At 45.2% G+C, this 23,064-nt stretch overlaps 1 protein-coding gene across 2 annotated transcripts in view; it reads right to left on the bottom strand.

The window, feature by feature from the left end:
• Positions 1–20,025, bottom strand: part of LOC126546873 (core histone macro-H2A.1-like) — a 60,893-nt gene extending 40,868 nt beyond the window's left edge. Inside the window, exons 1-2 of one of the 2 annotated variants that reach the window (XM_055062999.2) lie at positions 19,658–20,025; positions 12,560–12,666 (exon numbers count right to left, since the gene is read on the bottom strand). In XM_055062999.2, the coding sequence (XP_054918974.1) occupies positions 12,560–12,666; positions 19,658–19,829 (279 nt within the window). In that variant the 5' untranslated portion in view covers positions 19,830–20,025. The remainder of the gene's footprint in view (positions 1–12,559; positions 12,667–19,657) is intronic. The other variant, XM_050194589.3, reaches the window with a different exon arrangement.
• Between the last annotated feature and the right edge of the window lie 3,039 nt (positions 20,026–23,064).

The following is a 23,064-nucleotide window of genomic DNA, read 5'->3' as shown; positions in this document are numbered from 1 at the left end:
CAGCAACTACAGTCCAGGAAGAACGTAGGAATAATGTTAGAGAAGGAGTAGAGAGAGGTAGATCACCAGATCCCATACCAACTAAGTCAGGAAATGGGTGATTAACCTCACCCCTCTGTGCACGTGGCAGTTCACCTAACATGAGGCAGCAGAAAGAAAATAAATCACAAAGCATTGCTCATTTGGGCTCTCTTCAGCAAACGAGTGAGTGAATCAATGACATGCCTTGCTGTGTACTACGTGGACAAATGCAAGTGGTGTAGGCAAGGTAACATTTAACATCACATCACAACTGTCATATGTCTTCAACATCCCCTCTAAATACCGCCAATGAACGCAAATAGCACAGATAGCTTCGCTTACATCAATTCCCACAGTGTGTGGGATCCTCATGTTTTTTTAATTATTAATTTACTATTATTATTATCTTATACCAATGGGCACCTATGGCAAATAGCATGGTTTTTCCTTTCAGCTTAATTACACAGAGAGAAAGACATATCTAGCATAACAAATTCGAAATTTCGATTAACTTCGTAACAAAAACTAACTAATTAGCTTAATACCTCAGCTTGTAGCATATGTTTATTAACTGATGAGGTTTCACATCCCAAAACAACACAGGGGCTACAAGAGATGACATAGTAAAAACTTCAGATTAATTTTGACGACCTGGGATTCTGTAACACAAACTCAAAAAATGTTATGCGAGTGTCTATGCAATCCACACATGTTAGAATGCAGCTGCCTTGGCTGGGATTCAAACCCACAACCTTGTTCTAAGAGGCAGAATGCCACAACCACTTTTGACCATCGTGACAGGTAGGACCATGTTTGCACTCAAGGGCTCGAGCTTACTGCCCCTACAGGCCATCCCACTTTGCCAAATTCCACCACAACTGTGCAATAAGATATCTACTATACTAGAATTTGTATTCACAACTTGCTGGCTGACCCACTCTGAAAGGCTAAAGCACACTGAAATGTCCCTTCTTAATTTGATTTATGGTAAGCAAGCAATGCCTATACCCCTAGACGGACAATTTAGAAGCTGCTGTCAGCTATATATTCATGAACAATTGCACTAGGAAGGTTTTACAATCTAGAATGGCCTTATAGATTCTTGATGAGCTAGGCTCAGTAATTTATTTGTTTAATATTTGGTAAAGGCTAACTGCCACTGATTTGTGATGCAAGTTACGGGCACTTATACACACAAATAAGCTGCAAAGAAGGAACTGCATTTTAAATTAAAATTTTTTTAATGTGTGCGTAAATTAAGAGAAGAAAATGCAGAAGCAGAGGCCAAACAGGTGCTCAACAGAAGAATGAGATAGTCAATGAGCCACCACAGTAGATGACAACAAGGAGCGAGCAGAGGACTCTGAGAAGAGTACACAACAGGCATGAATGCATGAGAGAAACAGAACAGCGAATGGAACTTGTGTTAGACTTTTTAGAAGTTCAGGCATTCACACTGCCACTAAGTGATGCCACTGCAATTATCGGAACTTTCACCTCCCTTGCCTCTCATTTAATTGGTGTGGCCGTGGACTGTAAAACACTAATGCTTGGCCATCACTCTGCCTATGGTGGTTCAGCAGGCTGCCCCGCTGACCCACCTTTGGTGAGAATCAGTTCCTGCTTCGCAGGCACTCTGTGCATGCTGCACAACATGAAGCTTGAGGAGACCCCATCAAGCCACTGGAAAGATGCGTACATTAGCCTCTTTGGCCAGCAGTGGCCCTCTGTTCCCCACTGGCAAGCTTAGTTTGTGAAGGTCATCGCTAGGCCGGCTTGTCCTTTCACTGTCTCGATGCAAAGCAGCAACTTCCCATTGTGTCTTGTCTTTCTGTATACTATTTCCCTTCCGGTTTCCACTACACTGGGGCTAAGTGGTCGCTCAAGGTGGATCCTAATTTGTATGTTTCACTGTCAGGGTGTGCTATACTCGGCCATCGTTGACTACGTGACCCTGACGTAATCAGATTATTGCAATTCAATTATAAACCATTATATTGCATTCGAACTCTAATTAATGCACTGTTTGGAAGCATCATTTAATGTGTCCCTTCCTGCAGTGTGGGCTCACCACCCTTTGAAATGACTTGAGCGCACACATGCAGCAGTGCATTTTCTACCACAGTATAAGATACTGTTTTAAAGTGAATAGCTTTATTTGGCTCTTTTGGTTGTTTTCACAGTTGGTCAGTGGTTGGACTCTGTGAGGAAAATGCTCTTTCTTTTGTGCATTTGCTTGTTTGCCCACTTGCGCTTGCACTCCTCTCGTTTCGGCTATTAGCTTACATTAACAAATACCGTCGATGGTTTCTGCTCACCTTTTTTTGACAAAGACACTGTCTGGCCAGCAGTGAGACAAGATCGACCAGATAAAGTACCATCGTTACGTTCTGCCGACAGCAGCCGGTGGAGTAGTGACACTTTATGATCGAAAACCCGGCCTATGAGATTGCACGAACTCAAAGTCTAAGCCGAAAATCTCGTTGCTGTCACAACCAACGCTTTGCAAACCATCTGACATCACAGAGGCATGAGACACGTCCCCGTGTCTCTGTGATTTCATTGAGACAGGTTTTAGAGGGCTGCTCATAACTTGCCTTGTGCCACTTGTAGCGAGATTCTCTAACACATACAGTTTACAGAACTGCAATATCTGTTTTTAGTCTCTTGGTTTTGTAAATTTTATGCTTCTAATTTTTTTAACCCCTTAACTGCCAATGACGAGATTACTCACTATCACAACGAGCGTCCGCTGGTGCCAATGATAATTTACCTCGTGAATTTTTGGCAATGCTTGCGAATGTGTATATGTTTAGGTCCTTGTAATTTTGGCAAGAAAATAATACACATTGACTTTTGCCATTTTTCCTGTACTTTTAAAGAAAATTTTTCTGAATTTGTCATGGCAGTTAAGGGATTATGCTTACCGATTTTCATCAACAGAAAAGAAATTCAAAATCCTAAATAAAAATTTCACTTCCTATTGCTGCTATAATTAAATTTTGTCTCATAAATTCAACAAATTTCATTGAAGTTGGTCATGCAGTTTTCTCAAAAAAGCATTTCTGCGTTTTACATGTATTTGAATAGGGAAAGAGGAGTTTGGTACTGAAATGAAGTTTCTTTCTAAAAGGGCCCTGAACCAACCCTCAGGGTTGGTGAAAAAACCTATTCCGTGGATGGCATACGCTGCTGTGAATATCTCAGCCAAGTTTCGCAGTCAATGCGCAGCACGTGGAGCTTGCAAGCGGAGCGCAAAGTCACCTTTCTCTAACATGCTCTCATTTCAACACAAGCCTGCTCCTCGGTCTCTTCTGACGCTTTATTTCGCAACAAAGTGGATTCCCATACGCGGCTACTATTGACCAATAGCTGACGTCAATGAAGAGCGTTTGGTTCAGTGTGCTTCTTTCTACTGTCGCTATGTGTATTTACTGACGAAGTTCAATAAACAGGTTGAAATAGGCGAAAATGTGTTTTCAAAATTCAATAATAATTACGTACTTCTGGAAGAAGCAGACCATTGTCTGCTCATGCTAAGCCGCGGCAGCCCGCGTAGGAAATAAACTTTGAATGAATATTTGATGTTTAATGGCGCAAGGGCCAGATGTGGCCAAAGAGCGCCATGCTAATGATTAATGAGTTTGCAGTGCCTGATGGGTTTATGGTCTTAATGCGCCGTGGCTGTAAAGGGGCCTAAAAGAGTTGATGCAAATTCCATAAAATGTACGAGTAATAAAATTATGGGAATGACTATTGGCGTGTACTATGAAGATTAGAATGCATAAAAAAGGAATGATGCAATATATAAAGTCTGTGACGTGCTAAAAATGTCTAGAGCACTACTGCCTCACCAAAGCCCTTGAAAGCCAAGGGCCTAGAGGCATGTGCTTTACAAAGAGGACTATCGTAGCAGCATCCTCTCGAAAGAGGATGCGCTACGAAATTAATGGGCTTGTGACATGGAGTACAACATCTTTCAAAAATGCGAGGACTGCGTTGGTCTTAAAAAGTGGTTCGGCACCAAGGAACATAGCCGGATGCAGGGGAATACAATGACTATATGCCAAAGGAAAATGTTTTCTCCTGTCTCTCTCGGCTTCCCGGCACTCCAGGAAGACATGGAGGACGGTCAACCGGTCGCCACATCTACCACAGGCTGGAGGCTCGTTACCGGTTAAGAGAAAGTTGTGAGTGCCAAATGTGTGTCCTATTCTCAGTCTAGTGAATAGGACATCGGTTCTTCGTATTTTCGTAGTTGGGTGCCAGGAACCTAACTTCGGCTTAATTAGGTGAAGCTTATTACTTGTTTCTGCGTCCCACAAGCGTTGCCAGTGGCTTCGGAGTTTGTTTCTTAGGAAAGGCTTCATGTCTGTGGCAGGGACAGCAGCAGAACGAATGCCTTGTGATGCTATTGATTTGGCGATCTCGTCGGCAAGCACATTTCCCTCGATTCCTCTATGGCCAGGAACCCAGCATATTACTACATGCCTATGTGATAGGTACATGTTACATAAAAGTGAGTAGAGTTCATTGAAGACAGGATTCGTATGCTTTTGAAAAGAAATGAGTGCTTTTACAAGACTTAACGAGTCAGTGAATATGATGGCTTTGTCGAGTTTAAGTTTCTTTATATGTTTCACTGCACACAGTACTGCATAGACTTCTGCAGTGAAGATACTTGTTATAGGGTTCAACACGTCAGATTCAGTAAAAGAGGGGCCAACAGCAGCGTAGGATACGCCAGCATTTGATTTTGATGAGTCTGTGTAAAACTCGGAGCAGGAGTACTTGAATTGAAGCTCACGGAAATGCATGGCAATTTCAAGCTCAGGAGCGTGCTTTGTGACCTTTACAAAGGATACGTCACATTCTATCACCTGCCACTGCCAGGGCGGTAATAGCTTAACTGAAGGCATTAGGCGATGTTCGAGAAATGGAACGTCCATTTCTTCGCCAAGTTCTCTTACACGCAGTGAGAAAGGTAATCTCATAGAGGGTCTATTACGAAAAAGTGTTTCACACGTCAAGTCGTTAACGGTTGTGAAACACGGATGTTCCTTATTAGAACGCACTTTCAGAAAATAAGTAAAGCTGATGTATGTTCTCTGAAAATGGAGTGACCACTCATCTGACTCGACATACAGACTTTCAACAGGGCTTGTTCTAAATGCGCCAGTGGCCAGGCGGATTCCCAGATGGTGAACAGGGTCTAATATCTTTAGCGCGCTCGGGGCAGCAGAGTGATAAACTACGGCGCCATAATCTAATCTTGATCGAACTAGGCTCCTGTAAAGATTCAGTAAACACTTCCTGTCACTACCCCATGTTGTGTGGGATAGGATTTTAAGTAAGTTCAGTGTTTTTAGACATTTTGTTTTTATGTATTTTATGTGTGGAATGAAACTAAGCTTGGAGTCAAGTATAATACCCAGAAATTTGTGTTCTTTGTTAAAAGCAATTTGTTGTCCGCCCATTTCTAGAAAAGGATCTGGGACCAGGCCTCTCTTTCTTGTGAAGAAGACACAAGAACTTTTGTGGGGGTTGATTTTAAATCCATTTTGGTCTGCCCACATGGATACCTTGTTGAGGGCCTGCTGTACCTGTCTCTCGCAGACTGTGAGGTTGCAGGATTTGAAACCTATTTGTATATCGTCTACGTAGACGGAGTAGAAAATAGCTGGTGGTAAAGATGCACGAAGCGTGTTCATTTTGACGACAAAGAGCGTGCAGCTGAGTACGCCCCCCTGGGGTACCCCAGTTTCCTGTATGAATGTACGCGACAGTGCAGGACCTATTTTCACTCGAAATGTACGGTTCTCTAGGTAGCTCTCTATAATATTTAACATATTGCCGCGGATACCTAGCGCGGAAAGATCGCGCAGGATTCCGTACCGCCAGGTTGTGTCGTAAGCTTTTTCCATATCCAGAAATACAGATAAGAAAGATTGCTTGTGCACGAAGGCATCGCGAATGCTCGCTTCGATGCGCACAAGATGGTCGGTTGTAGATCGCCCTTCCCGAAAGCCACATTGAAATGGGTCAAGCATTTTACTGGACTCTAGGAGATGTACGAGACGGCGATTGATCATTTTTTCAAAAAGCTTACAGAGGCAGCTCGTAAGCGCTTAGGACGGTAACTAGTAAGCAATGTAGTGTCTTTACCATGCTTCAAAACAGGAATCACAATAGCCTCCTTCCATTTTGATGGGAGATAACCAGCAGCCCAGATAGTATTGAGAAGTGTGAGTAGCGTGGTTTGTGTGTCGGAGTGCAGGTGTTTCAGCATATCATACATGATTCTGTAGGAACCCGGTGCAGAGCTCCGACATGCTGATAAGGAAGCTTTAAGTTCAGCAATGATGAAAGGACGATTATAAGGGTCGTTTGGCATGCATTTCCGATTCAGAGGCTTGAGTTCTTTTATAGCTTTATATTTAACAAAGTTCTCCGAATAGTGAGTGGAGCTAGACACATGCTCGAAGTGTTCACCGAGAGCATCAGCCTGGTCTTGAAGGGTATCGCCTTGCGTGTTTACCAAAGGGAGGGAGTACGTTTGTCGCCCTCTTATGCTATTAACCCTGTTCCAGACTTTGGCCTCGTCTGTATACGAGTTGATACCGGATAAAACCTTCTGCCAACTCTCTCTTCTGGCCTGTCGGCGCGTTCTCCTGCCTTCGGATTTTGCTTTCTTAAAGTTAATAAGATTCTCCGCAGTGGGAGAGGCGCGTAGCAACCCCCACGCTTTGTTTTGTTTCTTACGGGCGGTCCTACATTCATCGTTCCACCACGGGACGCGCCGCTTGCGTGCTAAGCCACTTACTTCAGATATGCATTTAGATGCGGCATCTATAATGAATGCTGTAAAGTACTCCACAGCAGCATCGATTTCTAAAGAAGACATATCAGCCCACGAGATACTTGTAAGAGTTCGGAATTGCTCCCAGTCAGCAGTCTCAATCTTCCACCTAGGAGCCTGTGGTAGATATTCGTTTTCTTTATATGTTCTTAGTAGTATGGGGAAGTGGTCGCTCCCGTAAGGATTGTTGTTAACTTCCCATTCAAGGTCGGACAGTAGTGACGGGGAAACTAGGCTAAGATCTATTGAAGAAAAGGTATTGTTTGCAAGACAGTAATAAGTGGGTTTCTTCTTATTCAGAAGGCACGCACCAGAAGAAAAAAGGAACTGTTCAACAAGACGACCTCGCGCATCTATACGAGAGTCGCCCCACAGGGAGCTGTGCGCATTGAAATCACCAAGAACAACATAAGGTTCTGGCAATTGATCTATAAAGGATTGGAATTCATGTTTCGTTAATTTGTAGTGTGGGGGTATGTACAGAGAGCTAATGGTGATGAGTTTGTTTAGGAGAACCGCTCGAACCGCCACTGCTTCAAGGGGCGTTCGTAGCTGTAAAGGTTGACACGCTATGCTTTTATGAATAAAAATGCCAACACCGCCCGATGATACGACAGCATCATTGCGATCTTTGCGAAACGTGACATACGGTCGCAGAAAGTTTGTGTGTTGTTGTTTTAAGTGTGTTTCCTGTAAACACAGCACTTTTGGATTGTGTTTGTGGATGAGTTCTTGCAAATCATCAAGGTTTCTAAGGAGAACTCTGATGTTCCATTGGATAATTTGTGTATCCATATTTAAGGTAAATTAGTGCTGTGTGTACAGAAACGGAAGTTATGCCTTAGACTACCGAGCCCTTTCGAGGCCCTGTAATCGGGGTTTTGCCCTTTCTGGAGCGTTCGAGGGAGCCTCGCCGCTCCTTAGGCGCTTGGTGCGCCTTGAGGATGGGTGTAGTGTCCATTGCCTCTTGTGAGGCGCCGGACACGTGCTCTTGCGAGCGGGAAGTTACCAGCGAGGGTCCCGCCTTGGAGGGCAAGACCCCTGCGCCCACCAGCCCGGAGGTCGATGGGGCTCCCTGGGGAATTTGGCTGCGCCGGCCGTTGCCAGCCCTGGAAGGGACCTGGGAGGTTGAGGCAGCCTCGGCTGCGCCCACCTTCGGGGTCGATGGTCCCTTGTCCTCGGTTGACGGAGCAGCGCTAGCTGCAACCGCCGCGGGGGCAGATGGCATGACTGCCGGCTCACTGGTTGTGGGTCGGACAGCCGCCGGAGGCCGTTGTGACGCTGCCCCCTGACGCGCCACATCGGCAAATGTTTTCTTGGGCAGGTAAGATACCCGCCTGCGTGCTTCTTTGAAACTTATATTTTCTTTTACTTTAACTGTTACTATTTCCTTTTCTTTTTTCCAGGATGGGCACGACCGCGAGTACGCGGCGTGCTCCCCATCACAGTTTACACAGTGGAGAGCATTCTCACAAGCTTCAGAGGTGTGTTCGTGGGCACTGCACTTCGCACATGTTTGGCGGCCTCGGCAGCTCTGCAAACTGTGACCGAAGCGCTGGCATTTGAAACATCGGAGTGGATTGGGCACGTATGGCCTGACACGGAGCTTGATGTACACGGCCTCGATTGACTCGGGCAGGACACTTGAACCAAAGGTGATTATTAGGTGCTTGGTTTGGATCTCTTTACCATCTCGCCTCATCTTTATTCTTTTGACATTGATAACATTTTGCTCGCTGAAGCCCTCCAAGAGTTCAGCCTCAGTGAGCTCCAGCAAGTCATCGTCTGACACAACGCCGCGGGTGGTGTTCATTGTACGGTGCGGGGTTACTGTTATGGCGGTCTCTCCAAATGACACTAGTTGCGGTAGTTTTTCATATTGTTTTACATCGCGGAGCTCCAAGAGGAGGTCGCCGCTTGCCATCCTCGACACCTTGTATCCTGGACCAAAAACATCAGTCAGGGACTTTGAAACAAGGAATGGTGAAATGTTTCGCACTGCTTTGTTTGGCTTTTCGGAATGAATAACGTGGAAGCGGGGAAAGTTCTGGGTTTGGCGTCCAAAAAACTTGAAGACATCTTCGGTGCGCCCTCGTTTCTGAGGGCGATCAGCAAGGGAGGGGAAAGAAGTTTCCATGAAAAATGTATACATTCGGCGCTGTTGCCGAATGTATACATTTTTCATGGAAACTTCTTTCCCCTCCCTTGCTGATCGCCCTCAGAAACGAGGGCGCACCGAAGATGTCAACGAGGGGACGCGGCAGAGCTTGCATACAAGTCTGCACGACGCCAGTCGTACGCCATCACTATAACCGAATATGGTGTACCCAAGGTTGGATAGCCACACAGGGTTAACCCTTGCCGCCAGGAGAAAGGAAGTAAAAAGAAGAGAGAAGGAGACAGGAAAGGTAAAAAAGTCAGAGATAAAGACGAAGATTCGAGGAGGGAGAGACAGGAAAAGGCGACTGCCGATTTCCTCCAGGTGGGTCAGCCTGGAGGTGCCGTCTGTGTGAAGCCGAGGCCGAAGAGGTGTGTTGCCTCCGCCGGGGGGCCTTAAAGGTCCAAACACCCAGCATCGACTCAACCCCCAGGATCCCCTTTTCCCCAGACACGGCTAAGCCGCGCACGGCTACACGCGGGAGGGTCCAACCCTCGTGTGCTCGGGTACGTGGTGTCGCCACACACCAAACGCCTGCTGACGCAGACGCCCCTGCGGGGGAAATAAACTTTAACCACCTTGCTTATTGGTGTCGTAGCCGTTGGGTCTCGCGAATTTCGACTAGTTTTGAATGCTCAACTAGCCTCGATCCACACGAAACTTAAGGTCAGACCATACTCACGCTTGCCAGCGTGCGCTCACTCGTGGCCGCTCCAGGTAGATGCCTTGACAGTCTCGCTTCAAAAATGCACAAGTTGGATGTGGCTACCATATGTCAGTCAAGCAGGTAAAGGACAACGCCGGTCCACACCATGTAGCATGGTCAGACTGCTGCATATGAGGGCGAGCACGCACGCAAGCCTTTTCGTGCACAAAGCAAATGCTGTGCATATGCACTACGGTTGCATGTAGCGTAGATACCGTGGCCGTCGTGGGGTGCCACGAGTCCATTGGCTTAGCGCACTCCGACTTGCTAAGGACAACCACATTTGGCTTACGTTTGGCGCATCGTAGGCACCAAAATCTGAAGTGGCGTCATCATTAACACCCAAAACCAAACTTTCACTGCGCACCACGGCGACATTTAGAAGGTGGAGCATTGTGGGTACGCCCCACTCTGCTGTAGGCTTCGCAGTGCAAGGCATTGAAGGAGTGGAAGCACCGTGGAGGCCGTGTCTGATTGCCAATAACTCCACTTCTGTTGAAAGCACTGAAGTACTTCCTGTGGTAAAGTATTTCTGAAATAGCCTATTTTCACTTCAAATGCCTTTCTCTACTTCGATAAAAAGTGGTTGAGGGCCCCTTTAAGTCCTAGAGCCACAATATTAAAAGTTTAGTAAAATCCATGCATAAAGAAAATTCCTGCTACACACAATGAATTAGTAAGTACACAGAATGCACAGAAAACAGCTGCAAAAGCCACAAGGGTTCCCATAGAGAAGCATGGAAAGAGTGCCTGCCGCATGCCTCTAATCGAGAAGTCATCTTGTGGAAAAATTACTTGTGCCTTCTACTATTCACAACTCTACAAAAGCTACTCTCACCCTGAGAGGAGGTTTGCTAAGCCAGAAAAGATGCAAATACGAAAGACGGGCGGTGATGCCCCTTTGAAATTCCTGCACCAGCCTGCTGTGACGTCATGGATTTTGAGGGCATCTGCTTGGGCCTAGTTAATATTTTATTGGTAGAGATGAACTACATTGCATTCTAAAGGAGCCAAAGATCGAATTTAGCAATGTTCAAGAACTTTCACTGATCTATAGCCATCCAAAAATGAAATAGCTTTGAAATCCCCAATGTCACATGTTGAGGCTTCTGCGCAATGTTCAAGAAATGAAACTTTGGTCTCTATTTCTGCACTGTCGCTTGGGGTGCAAGTATTTGAAAATGTTTTAGCTTGTTCTGTGAAATAGTTTAGTGATGTCAGCTTATACAGAGATGTCGTGGAACCACTGTGTAGTCTTTGGCTGCAGTAATAACAGAAAGCAAAATCTTTTGGCTGCACAGAAATGTGATGTGTATCAACAGCCGCAAAGTGTGGTTATGAACTATTTTCATTACAACAATTCCCACTCGATAAAGAGTAGCGGTGTCTGGGGATTGCCATCGTGAATTGGAAAGAATTTCTCACCATATCGTCGCTTGATGCGAGAACTGAAACTGACTGCTCATGTACAGCGAACTCGATGCAACCCAGAAACATCTAAGAGCCAATCACGAGCATACCTGCATCAGCCTCGAGTATCATTCTAAACTTTGCTAAATCTGTGTTGGGCGTCCTGTTGAAGCCGATGGTGTGGCTCAACACAGCTATCATGGTGACTGGTCAAACCACATGATGCATAAGCTTTGTGCTTAGCACCACCTCTTTGCTCTGCAAAGCAGTAATATCAAATGGACACCACATTAAAGAAATGCACCAACTGCTTAGGAGGACATGATTTTCGCAACATGGGTGGATCCATCATAGAGGATTAGCTAAGCAAGAAGACTGAACAGAAAAATGGGTAAAGACACTGTGCAGAAATTCCCACAAAGTTGAATTAAATCCCTTCAGTATGTCTCACAGAATATGTTAAAACGTAGCCAATGTCATGTCATACTAAGTAGACCGTGCCAGTCCACCAGCAACTGCCACTAATTGTATACATAGCACGCACCACGGAGTATTCACATGCCACCATATTGCGTACACAATATGGTGGCGCTGAAGAAAACATCTGCTCGTTGCCGGACCTTTCCTCCTTACCCAATAAAAAGGTCTGTAAGATGGCCAGTAAGCTTTAATGACAGCAGGAGCACCATACAGCAGCTTAGGCAAAAGCAATGAAGGGGTCATTTGTCAGATCACTTGCCAATGGTGCCTATCGACTCCAGTTGTCTCTGCTATACATGTATTATGCAAGTGGAAAAGCTGTGAAAGGAAGGACATTTCTGAGGCTCTAGGTATCAAGTGAGGGCAACTCTGCGTACACAACATCTTGGGCACTGTCGCAAAAGAAAACAGCATCTGAATGACTGCTTCACACATGTACATAGGTGATATTTGTACTAATTCCTCATATTTGTTTTCAATGTCACATTACTTTTGATTGTGTTAATAAATATTTTATTCAATGGTCATGTATCTATGTAGTTCCCCCCACCCAATGTTTTCACCTATGCCAATTTTGTAACTGCATAATAAACTAAGATATAATTGAGCACTTATCCCATTTATTTTGTTTCCTTTTTTGTCCCCATGTTAATTTCATGCAGTCAATATGTATGCAAGCTGAGTGATCACAATACTTTTTTTTCAGTCATACCAAAACATTTAAAGTGAATTTTGCTTAGTGCATAATAAAATTATTAAATAATGAACATTTTACTATTGATGTTTACGAAGATCTCTAATTTAGTGCAATCATGTGCAGCCACCAAGAACCATCATGCAACCAGCAACTATAACTGCTTATTGAACCTGCTATATAACTGCACTCATGGTGCATAAGATTGCACATAGAATTCTGAGGACCTACCTGGTGCAGCTCATCGTCGTTGGCGATCGCCAGTAGGATGTGCCGCGGCGTGACGCGGTTTTTCTTGTTGTCGCGTGCCGCGTTTCCAGCCAGTTCCAATATTTCCGCTGCTCATGAAAGAAAAAAAAATTGATGTGCAGTCAAGACAATCATTTAGTGTCGTTTTCAAAGTGTCTGCCTGTTGCCGGTTTACCTTTATTAGTACTACTTTCAGCTGTGAACAGAGTCATTACGTGCGCAGCTCTATTTTATAACTGTCAATTTGCTCAGCATGCACTGGCCCTGGTTCGGCTACAGATTGCGGCAGCAAGTTTAAAATACGAAACACGTCGTGATATTCCACATAGTAAATGACTCTGCAACTCCAGTCACGAGAATTCTCAGTGCACTGCAGTATCAAACATATTTCTCACTGCACTGCAATATTATACTCTGTTTCATACATAGCAGGCAATGCTACGAAGACTAGAGAGATTTCTCTCACTGTCCACTATGGCAACCAAGAAATAGCCCAATACGTACGAAAGACAAGACGTAGCTGCGAGTCGCATAATTCCATGTAACATTAACTTTTGTACTTTTTATGTCACGAACTCTAACATATTTGCGACATGGAAAGCATCACAAATCTAAACCTGTTTACCAGTGTATGAGTGCAGCGACACGTTTCTGTAAGCAGCAGTCACAGCACACAACTTACACTCATGACCACAACATAGTGCATCACATACACGTAGCAGAAAGATGCACAAATAATATGTGATTTGACAAGAGCTTACATCCACAAGGTGTACTTGGGACATGTGAAGTAGTTACTTAGTAGAAAGTATAGCAAATCAAATACAACCGCACCAGTGGCATAGCCAGAGTAATTTTTTTTTGGGGGGGGGGGGGGTGCTTCCGCCAACAATTACCACTTCTTCCCCTTTCTCTCTAATATATATATATATATAATATGGAGGTTGTACACCATGCAAAGGCAAACTCCTCAGACAAGAATGCTTTAATAACGCGGATGCACGTTTTGCAGCCACTTCGCATCAGAATATGCTATCATCCTTATGCTATATTTTAAAAATTATATTGAAAAAAATTTAAATTCCGTTTACAAATTGATGCATTTATATCATGTCGATGAGCTAGCTGGTACAAGACATGGAAAAACGAACAGTGCTAAGAACAGGGTCATACAAAAACAAGACAGCACACTATCACCTTTCTTCTTATTTGCAGACCTGCCTTGTTGCAGCCCAGGTAACAGTGGAGATCACCGTTGTTTTCCAGCCAGACCTTCTGGTGATTGGTATGACCAAGCTTTTTTTTTTTTTTAGTTTGCCCAGGTTGGGAGTGGTTCAGAGCGTGTATATACATGGAAGGAGGGTGGTAGAGAGGAAACAAGACACAAGAAACTCGTTTGGACCTTTGCACCGCATTGAATATGCACAATGCCCTCTGGAGCTCCCTGGGCGTCGATCACCACATTAACCTCTCGGCAGCTGTAATTATCCGTGACTCCCTTGAAAACCACTGCAGAAATTGCAGCGCTTACCTTTCTACTATACCCAAGTCCAGAGGGAAACCAGATAGAATGGTAGAGAGGAGGCAGAGAATCGGTAGAACCGACACAGTCGCGAAAGGAGTGATAAACAGCCTTGCCACTCTTCGCTAGCAGTTCTCATATGGGGGGGGGGGATAGGGAAAAGGTGCACGAGAAGGCAAGGAAATGCTACTGCTGTAGACACAACAGCGGTTGCTGGGAAACTGGATAAACTTAATTTCTAGGTATGGTGACATGACAACCCCTTCCTCCCCCTTTGTACTTTCCCTTTCATCGATGTCGCTCTTTGAGAGCCCACTTCCTGAAACTTTCTATTCCATGGGGAAGAGGGGAGTTTCGTAACAAAATTTCGGGGGGTTTCGACCCCCTAAACCCCCCTGGCTACGCCAATGTGTTTGGAAGTAACTTGCAATCATTGTATTGTAGCGAACTTCATTCTTCACACCTTTTATGCGCATCCCTTCCTCCTCAGATCCATCACTCCCCTCCCCTTCTTAACATTCTTTTGCTTTAGTCACCGTCACACTCTTCCAACATTCACCGGTTTGTTAAACGGCGCGGCGACCGCTAACATTCCTATAGTTCTGATTCTGCATGGACTTCAAGGCCATTCTCCTACCTGCAATCCCACCTGCTTGTTGCGGTGGTTTATTTAGCTTTCCTGGCCAGCACCTCGTTCCTTGATGTATTTTGCCATGCGCAAATCAGCTTTCTTTTAAAGGGACACTAAAGGGAAATATTAAGCTAAAGTGATAGATAATTGCTCTAGAATCTCTAGGGCATTAATATTATTGCGAACAGAGCTTTAATGATCGAGAAATTGAGGTAAATGCAGGACATGATTAGAGACTCCCCCGGGCCATTCAAGCACTTGCCCGATGACGAAAGCACTCCTCAGTTAAATTCTGTCACTAGTACTCAATCACTCGTTGCAAAAAACATCCTTGTATTACAAGAAGAAATAAAATGCTACTTGTCCAGTTCCATTTCATTTTTAGAAAACGAAATTCATTGAAATTACCCTTGGCAATGACACAGGCGGTCAAAAGGTTTTGTTTTTGCTCGAATCTGCACCACCCACGCTTTCGCGTTTCAGTAATTTTGTTATCGCGTAGTGCTGCGCTGGTTTTGCTGGCTTGCGAAACTTGCACAAACTGCAAGTGGCAGAGAATTTAATTCCACGTGATGTCGCCAGATGCCCAAACGGTCTACGCCAGTTGACCAAAAAGCAGCTGCATTGGCGAATCCACCGCTCTGACTTGGCTAGGTACCGCTGTCCGACGAGAAGTTTTACTCACAGATGGCAGCAAAGGGTGGTGATGGTGTATGCAACGTCACCACTCCCTCGTTTGGGTGGAGGGAGATTTGAATTTCAAAAAATGTATTCAGACCCTTTAGATGCAATTTTCTCTGAAACTAAGTCTTTTCTTGGCACGAAACAAGCCTTGCGAGGTTTCTGTAATGGTATTTGAACAGTCCATGTCGACTTAGTATTTGCCTTTAGTGTCCCTTTAAAGCGAAGCTTTTATTTTTTCAAGAGTTGGTTCAGAGCGTGTACATACAGGTAAGGAGCGTGGCAGAGAGGAAAGAAGACGCAAGAAACTCGTTTGGACCTTTGCACCGCGTCGAATCTGCACAATGCCCTCTGGAGCTCCCTGGGCATCGATCGCCACATTAGCCTCTTGACAGCTGTAATTATCCGTGACCTCTCACAAAATTTGCAGCGCTTACCTTTCTACTATACCCAAGTCCAGAGGGAAGCTAGATAGAATGGTAGAGAGGCAGGGGGGAAGGAGGCAGAGAATGGGTAGAACCAACGCAGTCGTGAAACGATTCAATAAGAGCCTTGCCAACCTTCACTTCTGTTCCCATACAAGGATGGGAAGGGGATAGGGAAAAGGTGACTTGAGAAGGCAAGGAAACGCTACCACTATAGACACATTCGTGATTGCGGGAGACTGGATAAACTTAAGCTCTAGGTACGATGACATGACAACCCCTTCCTCCCCCTTCGGACCACCATTAGCCCTCACCCTGCTTTCACATTCAAGGTTTCTCTTTTATCCATGTCACCCTTTCAGAGCCCACTTCACGAAAATTTTTTGTTCCGCGGGAAAGGGGGGGGGGGTTTCATCCAAAAATTTCGAGGGGCAGGGAGTTTCGACCCCCCACCTAGCTACGCCAATGAACTGTACTGCAAAACGGGTGGAGTTAGACGTGTATGGCAGCACTACTTGCATAGCTTCTGCAGTGTTGCCTGCTAGATATGAAACAGAGTATAGAGCATGTCTTGTGTAGAACCATTATGAAACGAACAAATAACGAAAACCTCCTTAATCTAAAACAGCACCGTTTCAGGCACGGACTTTCCTTTATAACCCAATTAACAGAGTTCGCTAATAAAGTTTGTGGTATACTGGACAGGGGGGCTCCTGTGTTGATTTAGTGTTTGTAGCTTTTAGAAAAGTGCTTGACATAGATCATAAATTGCCTATCCACAAACTATATTGGTTTAATATATGAGAACAAGTGATCACATGGATTCAGGAATATCTTTCCTTGCGGTTACAGTACGTTGTGATAAGTACTACAGAATCTGATGTCGTTCATGTAATGTCCGGTGTCTCTCAGGGCTCAGGGATCCAAAACTTTTGAATAACGAATCGAATAGTGTCCTATTCAATTCAGTCTTCGAATTGAATAGTCACTATTCATAAATGTGAATATTTTTGGAATACTTTTTTAATATTTCAAAACGTCAACTGCGCTCAAGTAAACATAAAATTGGAGCAAAAGTACGGTAAGTTTGCACCCTCGCAGGCATGGTATAGACGTAAAACGTAAGAACTTGTGTAGTGGAGCAGGCTAAGTCGATTAAGTAGCCACACTTTACGGGCTGTACAGTTACAATTTGCACTCTGTGAAGAGCCCTGTGCATGCGAAGAAACTAGTTGTTTGCTCCTAATGTTCCATTTGTCCTTTTAATAAACAACGCTACATAAAAGTGTTTTTCCAAATGTGAAAGAAGCCCGCAAATACACGCAAAGTGCCTGGAGCGGCCAGTTGCGCGGCAATTTTGCAAGCATTTGCGAGCTTCTTTCACGCTCAGAAAAACTTTCATGTAGCACGTATTGAGCAACAGAAAGCTGTATCGGGAGTTTTTCATGTTGCTCTACAATTTCTCTTTGACACTTTTCATCTAATTATAATATCTGAGACCCGCTGTGGCTGCTTAGTGGCTATGGTGTTGGGCTACTGAGCACGAGGTCGCGGGATCGGAACCCGGCCACGGCGACCGCATTTCGATGGGGGCGAATTATGAAAACACCTGTGTACTTAGATTTAGGTGCATGTTAAAGAACCCCAGGTGGTCCAAATTTCCGGAGTTCTCCACTATGGCGTGCCTCATATACAGACAGTGGTTTTGGCACGTAAAACCCCATAATTAAAAAAATAATATTTGAGAAGCTGGTTAATCAATTAGGACTAATTATCTAATTAGGTGGTATGAAAAAATAATTTGAGTATCTTCAAGCGACGGCAAACAACATTACCTTGGTTCTGTCCAGCTACGTGGCATTCACATATTTTTAAACTCTGGCTAAAGTTAGCTGGGACACCCTGTATGACGTAACAGGTTCTCCATTGCAAACTGTTTTTAAACTAAAGTAATTAGAGGTGTTTCTCACACCCATGAATTGGCACTGGCACATTAATTTCATTGCAGCGAGGGCACGCTAAGTGTTAGGTTTTTCACACTGAAACATGAAGCTATTTCCTTAACAACCCTGTGACCGTCCATACAAAAGCTACATCAGGCCAATTTTAGAATACAGGTGCACTGTATGACCTCCACCTATAGGCAACGACCAGGACAAAATTGAGAGAGTCCGAAATATAGCAGCGCAATATGCAGTCGACAACTATACAAGAAATCTTAGTAGTACTGCTACAAAATGAACATTAGGATGGGAGCTTCTAGAAAAAGGATGTAAACTTTATGCTTAAAGCTTTTTCATATTTCATGCGCAAACTGGAATACAGCAGATCTGACGGAATAGTTCTGCAGAAATCCGCAAGGTGGAGAGTAGTAGTTAATTAAGGGAAAATCGGACATTCACTCATTCGTAGCAATGAATTACTACTCTCCACCTTGCGGGTTTCCGCAGAACTATTATGTCAAACGCTTGCCTTTGCTTCGAGTTGTTGACTAATTTGACTTCACGCTGCTATCTGCTAGCCGCCTGGTTAGCTCAGATGGTAGAGCGGTTGCCCCAGAAAGGCAGTGGTCCCGGGTTCGAGTGTAGGACCAGGACGAATTTTTCTTCAACTGCGAGGCTTTTCTTTCTAGGAACCCGTATGGGTGTCCTTTGTAGCAATTGCTACGAATGGGTGGATGTATGATTTTCCCTTAATTAATGGAATACAGCAGAATAAGTACATTTACCAGCCGCATTATATATAGAAACAAACTGATCATGAGCTCAATGGAGGGAATATAATAGCAGGACGAAACTCTTAAAAGTACTACCCCCCCCCTCCACCGTAGATCATTTTTGATTGGAATTGACTACCTGCTACAGTTAGTATAGTTGATAGTGAAGCTTGCCCCAGAGTGGCTATTCAAATTTTTTTCTAGCAACTGCGGCTGGTGTTTTCCGTTCAAATGAGTGGAGAATGCTACTTATATTTGAACAGTGTCATTGTGTTGTCGCATGATTACATTTGGGCACTTCCATATTTATATTACATTGGAAATGTGCATTGCGATTTTTATGTAGGATTACTTATATTCCTTTTTTTTACATTTTGCTGTACAGTGTTTAGTATGCACTGCATTGGTTCATTTTGCTGCTTGTAGCCCCCCCCCCCACCCCGCCTACACACACACACGCGCACGCACACACACACACACACACACACACACACACACACACACACACACACACACCCTACAATGCCTAAATGGCACTGTGGGTAAGAGAGTAAATAAATCGCCATGAAACAAAAGCTGGAGCACGGTCCGTTGGCTGGAGCTTGCATCCGAAGCTACACTAAACGCCGACCGACGCGGTCAAAGGACCCAGTTACAAGCAGAACTTCTACCGCATCGAAACAAAGGCTATACGTGAGCATCTGCTGGTCCGAAGAGTGCACGCCAGGGAATGACTTTTATCAAGATTTTACACATTTCAACAGACATTCGTTTATAAATACCGACGCCATGCCACATACCGGCGTTCTGGTTGCAATGTGAGCAATTATCGTGTGCGGCAATTAAGCATGAACGCCTGAAGAAAGTATAAACTCGAGCATTCTCGGCTAGGTCGCATGCTCACCAGTGCAGAAATCAACAGAAATATACTTTGTTACGCAATTGAATGTGTCCCGCGTGACACCGGTATTACATGCAGACAGCGAAGGGAACGCTCACAACTCCAAACATGAGCATTCGCAGCTCCGTCGAGCACTCACCAAAGAGGATAGTGGGGGAATCTCTCTCAACAGCATCGCTTCGAACGCGTTCGCAATGTGCTCACCTGTAAGGTACTCGATTACAGCAGCCATGTAAACTGGAGCACCGGCACCGATCCTGAAGTGGTGGGTGCTTTTCCGGAGATAGCGACCTATTCGGCCAACCGGAAAAAGCACGCCTGCTTTTGTGGACTTCGAAACTGCCTTGGATCGTTTTTTCCCTCCTCGTGATGACATCGTGAAAACTGCAATACACAACCGCACGGCGTGACAGCGTCAGCGTCCAGCTACAAGAGCCTACCAAAACAACCGGCAACTTCTAAGATCCCACCAACTCATAACTCTATGCCACCAACTAATAAAGGAGGCCGACGTTGAGGAGGCAGGAGGCACTTCCCACAGGAAGTAAGAACACCGGAAGTTAGTGGAACTGTTGAACTAGAGCAACGTACTAGAGTGTACTGGACTATGGTTAGGGTGGCTAGAAGGGGAGGTGTGAATACCGGCGGCGAAAACGTGGCCCCACAGCGCACCGATGCCGCGGGGCGGCGCTGTGGACCGAGGCGCGGGAAGCAGGCAGCCGAAATGAGCGCCTCGCCAGCCTCGCGTCGGCTGCATGTCTTGCAGCGAAGTGAAAGTGAGCCTGTTTCGAGTATCGCGCGCTTTCTGCAAGCGTCAAAGAATTAATCTTTATTGTGAAAATGATGTTATGTCAGCCCAGATCATTATTCCTGTCAAATTTGACGGGCCCAGTTCGCACTGTATCGAGATTCAAATGCGTCTTGTCTGTGCACATTTCGTGAAGCGGCAAAGGGTGTTAAGGGCTAGTGGGGGGCTTCAAAATAATTTCGACCACTTCGGGTTCTTTAACGCGCACTGGCGTCATACGGCACACGGGCGCCTTGCATTTCGCCTCTCTGAAAATGCGACCGTCGTCCTCGAGATCAGCAGTCAATCACCCTATGCGTAACGCACGCATAGTAGCTGTCAATCACCCTATGCAATCACCTTATGACGTAGTCACGTACAGTAGTCAATCACCCTGTGCGTATCAGGTAATGTCTGCAGATTAAGAAACATTATCTGATAATTCGTCTCGACGTATTTACAAACCACTTTCTGTCTGCACTTGTTTCTGTCTGACCTGCACTACAGGTCTACAAGTGCAGATTTTCTGTCTGCACTTGCAGACCTGTAGCATGTCATTTTGACACCCATATAAGCAATTTCCCATGATTGCAGACAGTGATCGAAGCAACAGATCTGGTCATAAAGTCGTTTATTTACAAGTGAGGAAAAAAATTGTCATAACTTTACAACACACAAGGTTTCACTGTTTTCCGTTTCTTCTCACTGCCCTGCTGATTGACACCTTTAAGCAAAAAGTGAATCCTTGTATGGCAATAATAACGTATAACTGAGGCTGTGAGGATAGCAGAATGGTCCAGGCGACCAATTTTTGGCACATCACGAATTGACTGCAAAACTTCGGCCACATCTTTGGCATGCGAGCGTGTTACACTGAATGAACGAGTGAGTTTCTTTTCAAGGGCATTGACCAGCTTATAGAACGATTCTGAGCGATATAAAATGCCCCCAAGGTCCCGCTCTTTGGATCCCTCTGATGGAAGTTCTCTGGGGATATTGCCTTTATCACTAAGACATGCTGCTTTGCAGTCTTCACTATGTGTGGGCAAAACACGCCTTCTCACCACATAACCTGCAATGTAATAAACTAGCCGTGCGTCGCTGCGGTGCTCTACATAACTTTGGTGGTCCAAAGCCATTTGCACGGCATCAGTTGGCACAACCTTCACGCTGTCTTCACTGTGGCTTTCTTGTTCAGCCAACACCTCTTTAACAGATGACAATAACTCCAGGACATCCGACGACACATTGCCGTCCTTGGGGCTCCTTGCTAGGCTGTAGAAACTTAGACACGTGGATGTGCACAAGAGACATTTCTTACATAAGCATGCCGAACTTCTGCAAAACATAGGTGCTATTTACCAAGCTTGCACGTATACATACCTTATGACTAGAATGAATTGAGCTGAGGTAGGATGTTTGTTTGCCCCACTCGCTTGTCTCACAAATTAACGCCAAAACATTGCTCTAGGCGGTCATGGCTCAGTTTCGAAGTCATCATGTACGTGAAGTCAGCGTTTTCTGCAAGGCACTTTAGAAGGTGTTTTGTTGAATGGATGGTCATCCTCAGCCCCTCTGAAGTACTGTTACTAAGAAAGCCGAGCCCTTGAGCCTCCCATTCATCAAGAAACGGAAGAGTTTCAAGGGTGGCCTCTTTCTTGCTGCCCCGTCTGAAATGCCAAAGACAACAATCATGCACCATTTTGAGAGAAAAACTATGTTAAAATAATCTCATGACTTCTTCAGGGAACCTCGATGTCATAGCTTCAATGAGCCTGGCCTGGCCCTTGGGATCGCTCGATCCCGTTTGGCAAACGTTTGTTTGCAGGCAGGGAAACAGAAGAGGTACTTTTTCTGAGGTTTTCCTGCACCCACTATCACATCCGGGCACAAAGCGCCAACGCTCCGTCTTCTTTTTCGCTGCCGACTGCATCTCGCCCTCGAATGAGAGATTGTCGCGAGGAACACTCCAAAAGAGGCGACGAGACCAACTGACAGCGGAGGCACGGAGGCGCAGGCCAGCGCGGCCATAGTATAATGAACGCGCGGCTACGAGTACCCCGCCGCGAGCGGCAGCGCCACATTCCCCCTGGTGGCATCGGTGCGCAAGGGGGTCACGCGCGCCCGAAGGAAAGCGCCGCCGGTATTCACACCTCCCCTTCAAGCCACCCTACTATGGTCGAGTGGAACGAACGGCGCTCTCCCTCTGAGGCGCCACGTGTGGAAAAATTTTGCGACGGCGCTGCAAGCGAACTGGATTCGGGTGGAGACGCGCTTCGCGGCATGTTCAATGTAATTTCACTGCGGGCGCTGAGACTGATTGCGCGCGTTCGCTTCGATAAAGGCGCTTTATTTCAACTGGAAATGTATATTGACACCTTTTTGCTACGTATACATATTTGACGCATGGGTTATACAACATGACCTCTTCAATTTTGCTGTCGTTGTCAAGTGCGTCAGTGCGTCGTCTGCTAGCGAGTGCGCTAGCAGACGACGACATAGACATATAAACATAGACATATATATCAAAAACATACATGTAAGAGAAAAAATATCAAATATTCTAAATGCATTGATTGAAAAAGTGTAACCTCCCGACCGGAATACGCGTGTTTCTTTTAAAAGCTGCACCAGGCCGGGTGAACCAATAGACTTTCCAAGAAAAGGAATCAATGCAACTATTGGACGCTAATATATGAACAACAGTGCTAGGGAAAAGATATTGCCTATGTTCTCAGACTGAATCGGGCAGACCGGGAAGTCTTTACCAATGTAATCTCCATGGCTTGTCTGGCGATCTCCTTCGGTGCCAGCAGGCTAAACG

This window comes from Dermacentor andersoni, chromosome 1, assembly GCF_023375885.2.
Source record: "Dermacentor andersoni chromosome 1, qqDerAnde1_hic_scaffold, whole genome shotgun sequence".
Taxonomy (NCBI): Eukaryota; Metazoa; Arthropoda; class Arachnida; order Ixodida; family Ixodidae; genus Dermacentor; species Dermacentor andersoni.
Note: the sequence above shows the minus strand (reverse complement) of the source record. Positions and strands in the feature narration are given on the sequence as shown.